The 9,274-nt window shown below is 35.7% G+C and overlaps 2 protein-coding genes across 4 annotated transcripts; both read right to left on the reverse strand.

The window, feature by feature from the left end:
- Positions 1-2,954: 2,954 nt before the first annotated feature.
- Positions 2,955-5,272, reverse strand: LOC137713347 (putative F-box/FBD/LRR-repeat protein At5g44950). Its single transcript, XM_088683720.1, has 3 exons — positions 4,141-5,272; positions 3,750-3,935; positions 2,955-3,276 (listed from the first exon to the last, which is right to left on the reverse strand). The coding sequence occupies exons 1-3, from the start codon at positions 5,215-5,217 to the stop codon at positions 2,989-2,991; spliced, it is 1,551 nt and encodes a 516-aa protein (XP_088539846.1). The 5' UTR covers positions 5,218-5,272; the 3' UTR covers positions 2,955-2,988.
- Positions 5,273-5,746: 474 nt separating this feature from the next.
- Positions 5,747-8,539, reverse strand: LOC137713963 (F-box/FBD/LRR-repeat protein At1g16930). 3 transcript variants are annotated; one of them, XM_088683750.1, is made up of 4 exons: positions 8,334-8,539; positions 7,095-8,188; positions 6,699-6,888; positions 5,747-6,222 (listed from the first exon to the last, which is right to left on the reverse strand). In XM_088683750.1, exons 2-4 carry the CDS (start codon positions 8,181-8,183, stop codon positions 6,209-6,211), a joined length of 1,293 nt encoding a protein of 430 aa, XP_088539876.1. In that variant the 5' UTR covers positions 8,184-8,188; positions 8,334-8,539; the 3' UTR covers positions 5,747-6,208. The 3 variants fall into 3 exon arrangements, with proteins under 3 accessions (XP_088539876.1, XP_088539874.1, XP_088539877.1); XM_088683748.1 differs by having other exon boundaries at positions 7,095-8,539; XM_088683751.1 differs by having other exon boundaries at positions 6,172-6,791; positions 7,095-8,539.
- Between the last annotated feature and the right edge of the window lie 735 nt (positions 8,540-9,274).

Raw genomic sequence — 9,274 nt, forward strand, 5'->3', positions numbered from 1 at the left:
CCAGAAATTACTTTGAATTGTTATTTACCATATGCCGTGCATTACATTATCGTTATTCATGCATCGTTGGTTGCATTAGTAGTTGTGTGTGTGTATATATATATATATATATATATATATATATACATATATATATATATATACATATATATATATATACATATGCATATGGGGTGCTGTGGACGTACAGGTAAATGTCAGATAAGTGTTATTCATGTTTACATTCAGTAGCGATTCGAGATGCTTAGAGAGCTCATAACCTGCACCCCGGTGTTAGTGTTCCTGCCCAGAGTAGGGCACAGTCCTTCACGTGATGTTCACCTCCCGCACCACACGCTCAGCTTGGATCCAAGTTAGGTGCACAGTCCTGTCGTACAGACCACTTTAGGTGGTTCCGACTCGTAGGTGACCCGCGATTATTCGCACAGCCTTCACGTGATCGTAGCACTAGAGCGTATATATATGTTACACCCAGGCCTGTTGTACAGACCACGTTAGGTGGTTCCGACTCGTGGGCAGGTTCAGTTATTGAGTTGAGATTTGAGCTCTATATGCAGCCGCATAGATCACGTTAGGTGACTCCGGCTGCCAGTTTATATGTTATTGTTATGATTTATACCTGAGCACTTGCATTTCATTCTGAGGTTTCGACATGGCATATTCTTGAGCATGATTGGCATATCTATACATACGTATATATGTTTATTTTCTGGGAAGTATACAGGTTTTACGGCGATGGGTTAGAATGTATTTTACTAAATGGTTTTAGAAAAGCTTTGTTTTTGCCCACTCACGCTTTTGTTTTGCGCCCCTCCAGGTTCTAGTTGCTTAGCAGGTTCGGTGGTTTCCTAGCGGGCTTCCCGGCATTTCTGACAGATACTCACCAGCGTAGGGTCACCATCGGGTGTACTATTGTCGAGTCATTTTCTTTGGACTGCTGTAGACTTAATGCTCTGAACTTAGCGTCTCACTTACGCTAGCACTTGTTTTTACTACTTTGTATGCTAGTTCTTAAATTATTCGTACTATTTATATTACTTTTTATTAGCTTCCGCACGTGCACATGGTTACGTTACCTTTGCGTGGCGGCCAGCACGCCCTGATCTCGGTCGAGGTGTGTTATTATCCTTACAAAATATTAATCAAAAAAATAATATTTAATACATTTAATTGGGTTCAAAGCAATTAACAAATACTTTGTTATATAAGAAATAATGAAATTTTATCTTGATAATTAAATAGGCAAATGGTTTCGGATTGAATTGAATTTTTGCAAAGATGATTTATGAATTGAGAGTTACAAAATAAACTGTTCGAATCGTTGAAATTCGATGTGGAGTGGGCCCTACACCTAATCCTTTTTTTTTTTTTTTAAATAGAGATCTTTTGCATAACTATATATATATATATATGTGTGTGTGTGTGTGTGTGTGTGCGTGGAAATTTTTATTTGAACCCATATAACCTCTTTCTACACCCAACTTACTATCTACATCCATATTAATTTTTATTAAAGAATTAATATCTCTTTAAACCTAGAGTTATTATCTAAACTATTCTCCCAAACCCAATTCAAAATGTAAAATGATCTTTACACCTATTTATAGCATTTCCCATGGTTGCAAAGGCAACCTCCATGTTTCCATGGTCGCCATCCCCGACACATACACATGGTCTCTCTCTCTCTCTCATCACCAACACCAAGTAGTTACAGTAGTTGTGCATCAAATTCAAGCTATTAAGTGTTTGATGCTTCAGGGATGTTCAGTTTGCAGACGGAGTTTTCAAGAAATGGATTGTGTAATGGTGTGAAGAACGAGCATGCAAGATTGAGATGGCGGCCAAGAGGTCCAACAGTACCAATGGTTGTTGGAAGCAGTAATGATGAAGCTCAAGTAGGTGTTTCACTTTTGTTGGGGGGGGGTGGTGGAGCGGCTTTATCTCGGAATGGACTTGGATACCTCCGGAGCAAGGTTTGCGCTGGTCGACATGCAAGGGACATTCATGCTGAATGAAAGAGAGAGTACCCTTTCTTTTTCTTTTTTTTTTTGCTTTGAAAAGTTCCACAAACACCAACTTTTCAATTATGTGTTATACAATGCTTGAAGAAATCTCACCTCAGCAGCCTCAAAGTGCACTGAAAGCTTGCAATTGGAAACTAACAATTTTCTTTCACCTTGTCTAGTTGCAACTCCTTATCAACAGCTAATGTTGCATGGATGATAGAAGCACTTTCCTCGGACTGAAAAAAACTTGTTTTTCTCTATAAAAATTATAGGGTTTTAGATGAAATGAACATAAGATAAACAAGGAGTCATGGTGGAGTATAATTATAGTGTGTAGGTTTATTGATAAATTTTAGTTTTATTATTAATTTAATCTTGTACTTGATGGTAATTATGCAATGGGTTAAAAAAGACAATTAACATCTAAAATTTAAGTTGGGAGTAGAAAGAGGTTACACGGGTTTAAATAAAATTTCCCTATAAATATCTATATATCTGAAGCACTCATATGAAAAAGTTGTTGCTTTTGCAATTGGCATTTTATCACAATTGTATTAGTATGAAGTTCAATCAATAAGAAAACGACGTTAGCTTGATTAGTAGTGTGTTAACTCTCCCCCCCTGTCATTCTATTGGAACATAGCAAAGTGATGCAAAATTGAGTTCGAGAGTGCAAAGTGATGCAAACTAAGTTTTAGAAGACAAAGTGAAATTGAAATAAAATTCTAGGAGACATACCAAAAAATAAGCCTCAAACAAGCTGATTTAAGATCTGCTTGGTCGTGGATTCTTTTTCTCCTACATTTCGACTCTCTCTAATTCGAGAAATTTTTTTCCATTCAACGATAAATATTAACAAGGCAATATCAAAATGTACATTAAGGTTTCAAAATAATATCAAAAAACAACTTCTGAAGAACATCAAATTTGCTTTTTTGCTTATCTCGTTTAGCATTCCTCAAAGGCTTCTTCGAAGTTTTCCTCAGTCTTCCTCACAGTCGGAATCAAACTGTGGCCACCTGTGGCAGACTCCCTCAAAGATAATGGCCTTGGACATCTTCTTGCTATCATTTAGCTTCTGTATAGCATCATCAGACAGATCCAATAAATATTGTATGCACATTTGCTCCAGGTTCTTGGCATGCTCGAGTATATACCGTGCAAATTCAATCCCGTTATTAGACACATCCAGCTCTATGGTAACCTCCTTAATCTGATCAATAAAATCCAGATTCTGTAGCTTCCAGTATTCCTTATCAAACCCAGATACCTGCAACAGCAACAAGCAGCCAATTTGAATTTTCCCCAAAATAAGAAACCAAAGGAAACACACTAAAACCAATTCTAATAATATAAGGAGCATTTCCATGTTGACTTGTTATTACGTTTTCGCAAGCTCAATGACGTGACAAAAACTCTAAAAAATAAATTATTCTCGACAATTTTTACTATGTGCCGACAAGTTTATCTTAAAACGGGACCTAAATAAACATTGGGACACTGCATACTTTGGAGAATTATTTGATTTCATCTTAAAAACTTAAATTGTGACGCTTCATATTTTTGGTTGTTTTGACAATTTTTACAATGTGGAGACAAGCTTCATAAAACAGATGTAAAGAAATTTTTACGTATTTACGACATGGAGGTTAATAATATTTATAACTAGCTCAAGTTGGGACCATTTCTTTTCATGAGTAGGTTTTATGACATTTATATTAATAAAGGAAATCATAGACTTACATCAGGTTGAGGGTCCATAGAACTTGGGACAGCAAAACAACTTATGTATAAAGTACACAAATTATGCAATCCTCTTAATAGAGAGACCACCGCAGGAAAGATATCATCAGAAAAGCTCCATAGATTCAATTGCAAATGAAAAAGACGATCAAACTGAGCATGTGTGGATCGTTCCCTGAACAAAGCCTGCAATGTCATAAGGGCAAAACCTATATCATGTTTGTCGTTTTGTTATAGCATCTGAGACCATTTTAATGTAAAAGCATCGTTATCCTGTTTAAACTGAAATGTAAAGAGAAAACAAAATAAATAAATTATTTCGGATGACAAAATATCAAGTTTTTTTCACCAGAAAGTAGTATTCAGTATGAAGGGTTGTGGTTCTCATTACCTTAAAGGTCGCTGCATTTAAAACAAGATGTTCAACCCTGTGTAAACTGTAAAAATGCTTAATCAGTTTATCAGAGTCGTCTGCTTTAGGCTCCAGGCAAATAAGAGCTTTTTCTAAACATTCTAGCTGTCCCAGGTTTGCCTGATTCACAAGGCTCCCCCTCCAACATAAATCTTTGAGTCTTGGAGCAAAAATATTCAACGACTTGTCATCAGGTGAATTAAACGTCCAGGAAATATTTATGACTTCAAGTTTCTCGCCTGAGATGTTAAGATGGCTCAGTGTAAACCTGCTACCGTCCACATATCCAAATTTTTCCAGAGAAGAGCTCTTGATGATGATATTACCTCTTACACTAATACCACAAAGAAATATTTCCTTGATGAATTTGCAGGAACATGAGATCCATTTGAAAAACCCCTCATCTTCTATTTTAACCTTTAATAACTTCAGGTCTACAAGATTCGAGGAAAAGGCAACAGAAGGTGTTTTAACCATTGTAAAATTCAAGTTAACCGCTAGAGAATGCAACGTTGCACAGAGAAAGACACAAGAAGGAAATAATGAGTACAATTCATCGTCAAAATCAACCACACGGCTCTTAACATCAAGAACTTCAACATTACACCTTATTGCATTGTGAATCCAAGTTATTAGTCGAAAACGTTCATTAACACAGAAGCACGGTGCTTCATCATTTTCTTCGTATACAGCGTGACTCTTCCACACAAGACGAAAGTGCTCTATCTTATTATCCCCGCGTTGAAGCAAGAACCTATCCAATGAGTTCACCAACATCAACCTAACCTCACACGAGGCCTCGCAGAAACACTTCCACACACCCCAGGGTGCTCCTGTAGTCATGAATTCGAAATTCAATGACGGAGTTGACAGATAAAGTTCTCTGCATCTTTTGGACACAATGCTGAAACAAGCGACGTCCTTTATAGTAAGAAACGAAAGAATTCGATAAGCAATTCTGTCGGGGAGACCGCTGAATCTATCTTCCTCACGACTACGACTACTTCCTTCACCCTCAAAACTTGAACTAGCGAATGTCTCATGCTTCTGTTCCATGAAACCTAAATTTTGTGTTTTGGGGTTTTTCAATTGAAGCCAGTTTAGATTAATACTACGGGGATTTGAAAACCAAACCCTGAAAAATCAATTACCACACTGAAGATTGAACCGAAATAAAGAAAATCAGTTGCGAGAGTGTGTACCATTCTTGTACCCAGATGAGTTCATACATTATTTTATTTTATTTTTTTAAACACATCAGTAAGTTAAATAGTTATTTGTTAGAAAGAAGTAGAATAATTGAGGATCAGACCGACATTATAATACATATGCATAATTATTTTTCGGCAATGTGATACAATTCTATTTTCAATTTACACTCGAAATTAAGCATGATCTTAAGTTGCTAAAAATTTCAATCACATCTTATAATTCTAAAACTTCATGGTTTTGATTTGAAAGGCTTAAAATTCAATCTGCTTTGATTTCGGCTTAAAGTGGTTCAAATTAAGTTTCAAGGTGATGCAAAAAATTGAGTTTCAAGGTGCGAAGTAATGCAGATTAGGTTTCAAAAGCCCAAGTGAGATTGAAGTAAGATCTGCTTGGCCATAGATTCTTTTTCTCCATTTCGGTTTTCTCTAATTCAAGAGAATTTTTTTCATACGACCATAAAAATTAACGACGCTATATCAACATGTACATTAGGGTTTCAATATCATAGCAAAAAACAACTGCAAAACATCAAAACTGCTTTCTTTGTTATCTCTTTTAGTCTTCCTCAATGTCTTCTTCGAAGTCTTCCTCGGAGTCTTCCTCGTAGTCTTCCTCAAAGTTAACTGTTGCCCTGGACATCTTACTTTCATTTAGCTTCTGTATAGCATCATCAGGCAGATCCAATAAATGTTGTAAGTAAATTTGCTCCAGGTTCTTGGCATTCTCGAGTATATACCGTGCAAACTCAATCCCGTTACTAGACCCATCCAGCACTATGGTAACCTCCTTAATCTGATCAATAAAATCCAGATTCTGCAGCTTCCAGTATTCCTTATCAAACCCAGATACCTGCAACAGCAACAAGTCAACAAGCAACCAATTTGAAATTTTCCACAAAATGAGAAACCAAACGAAGCTAAGAGCAGCTTGGCTTCACCAAAAAGGTGTCCATGTTGACAAGTGATTACGTATTCACAAGCTCAAAGACGTGACAAGAACTCTAAAGAATAAACTATTCTCGACAATTTTTACCATGTGCAGAACAAGTTTATCTTAAAATGGGACCTAAATAAATATTGGGAGACTGCATACTTAAGAGAATTATTTGATTTCATCTTCAAACTTAAATTGTGACACTTCATCTTTTAGGTTTTTTGACAATTTTTGCAATGTGGAGACAAGTTTTAAAACAGATGTAAAGAAATTATTACGTAATACGACATGGAGGTTAATAATACTTATAACTAGCCCAAGTTGGAACCAATTTTTTTTTCACGAGTAGATAGAAGTTTTACGATATTAAGAAAGGAAATCATAGACTTAACTTAGATTGGGTTGAGGGTCCATAGAACTTGGGACAGCAAAACAAGTTATGTATAAAGTACACAAATTATGCAATCCTCTTAATAGAGAGACCACTGCAGGAAAGATATCATCAGAAAAGCTCCTTAGATTCAATTGCAAATAAAAAAGACGATCAAATTGAGCATGCGTGTATCCTTCCCTGAACAAAGCCTGCAATGTCATAAAGGCAAAACCTATATCATGTTTCTCATTTTGTTATAGCAAGTGTGACCATTTTAATGTAAAAGTATTGTTATCCTGTTTAAACTGAAATGTAAAGAGAGGAACAAAATAATAAAATTATTTCGGATAACAAAATATCTAGTTTATTTCACCAAAAAGTAATATTCAGTATGAAGGGTTGTGGTTCTCATTACCTTAAAGGTCGCTGCATTTAAAACAAGAAGTTCAACCCTGCGTAAACTGTAAAAATACTTAATCAGTTTGTCAGAGTCATCTGCTTTAGGCTCCAGGCAAATAACAGCTTTTTCCAAACATTCTAGCTGTCCCAGGTTTGCCTGATTCATCAGATATCCTCTCCATTCAAAATACTTAAGTTTTGGAGCAAAAATATTTAACGAATTGTCACCAGGTGACTGAAACCTCCAGTCAATATTTATGACTTCAAGTTTCTCGGCTGAGATGTCAATATGGCTCCGTGTGAATGTACCCTCCAAATATTCGAATTTTTCTAGAGACGAGCTCTTGATGATGATATTACCTGTTATACGAATATGACAAAGATGTATTTCCTTGATGAATTTGCAGGAACATGAGATCCATTTGAAAAACCCCTCATCTTCTATTTCAACATTTATCAACTTCAGGTCTACAAGATTTGAGGAAAAAGCAGCAGAAGGTGTTTTAACCATTGTACGATTCATTTCAACTGCTAGAGAAGTCAAAGTTGCACAAAGAAAGACACAAAAAGGAAATAATGCATACGGTTCATCCTCAAAATAATCTACATCGCTCTTAACATCAAGAACTTCAACATTACACCTCAGTGCATTATGAATCCAAGTCATTATCCGAAAACGCTCATTAACACAGAAGCATGGTTCTTCATCCCTTTGGTCGTCACTGTCTTCTTCAACTACAGAGTGACTCTCCCACACAAGACGAAAGTACTCTATCTTGTTATCCCCGCGTTGAAGCAAGAACCTATCCAATGAGTTCACCAAATTCAATCTAACCTCACACGTGGCCTCTCTGAAATACTTATACTCACCCGAGGGTGTTCTTGTAGTCTTGAATTCGAAATCCAATGACGGAGTTGACAGATAAAGTTCTCTACATCTTTTGGACACAATGCTGAAACAAGTGACGTCCTTTATAGTAAGAAAGGAAAGAATACGATACGCAACTCCGTCGGGAAGACCACTGAATCTATCTTCCTTACGACTACGACATCTTCCTTCACCCTCACAACTTGAACTATCCAATATCTTATGCTTCTGTTCCATGAAACCTAAATTTTGTGTTTCGGGGATTTTCAATTGAAGCCGGTTTCGATTAATACTACGGGGATTTGGAAATTAAACAGTGAAAAACATCAAATAACACACTGAAGAATGAACCCAAATGAAGAAAAGCAGTTGCGAGAGAGTGCGTACCATTCTTGTACCCAAATGAATTCGAGCTTACTCTGGCAGTGTAGTTAGTAGGAGCGCGTGCGAACACAAATGGGTGAATATGCCTCCATTTTCCTTGGTGCTACAGATTCTGGAGTTCGACGAATTCGAAGAAGAGCGCAGTAAACCTTAATTTTGCTAATTTGGGGGTGCCATTGAATGACTAGTGTTTCATGAGTGTGGGGTGTTAAGACGGTAAATGGGTTTAACGGTTGATTCGGGGGTATCGTTTCTCGTTTGGGTAAAAAAAATAACTATTCATTTGTTCCAATGTGAAAAGTTAAATCTGAATCAATTAATTAATTTTTTTTAATAAATGATAAGGTTGGTGAGTTAAATATTCATTAGTTCCAACGTGAAAAGTTATATCTGATTTAATTATTATTTTTTATATAAATGATAAGGTTAGTTAATTAAATATATAGTTGTTGATATGAAGAAAAATCGGTAAGGAATGAATTAGTACCATGATGCATATGTATTATTAAAAAAATAACTATTCATTAGTTCCAATGTGAAAAGTTAAATCTGATTCCATTATATATATTTTTTTAAATAAATGATAGGACTAGTGAGTTAAATATTCATTAGTTCCAATGTGAAAAGTTAAATCTGATTTAATTATTATTTTTTATATAAATGATAAGGTTAGTGAGTTAAGTATATAGTTGTTGATATGAAGAAAAATCGGTGAGGAATGAACAAGCACCATGATGCATATGTATTATTGTTTTACAGCACTGTGATAAAGTGTCACATGCTGATGTGATTGAATATACATTTGACTCTAATCATTTTTGGACTAGAATGTTTAGCAAATATTTGTAATTAAAGTGGTTTAGAATTTGCCTCATGCAAAATCAGAATTTCAATAGAAAAAAAAAAAAAAATAGTTTGAGATAATTCATAGCGTGTTACATTGA

This window comes from Pyrus communis, chromosome 14, assembly GCF_041283825.1.
Source record: "Pyrus communis isolate YQ-2024b chromosome 14, ASM4128382v1, whole genome shotgun sequence".
In the NCBI taxonomy this organism is placed as follows: Eukaryota; Viridiplantae; Streptophyta; class Magnoliopsida; order Rosales; family Rosaceae; genus Pyrus; species Pyrus communis.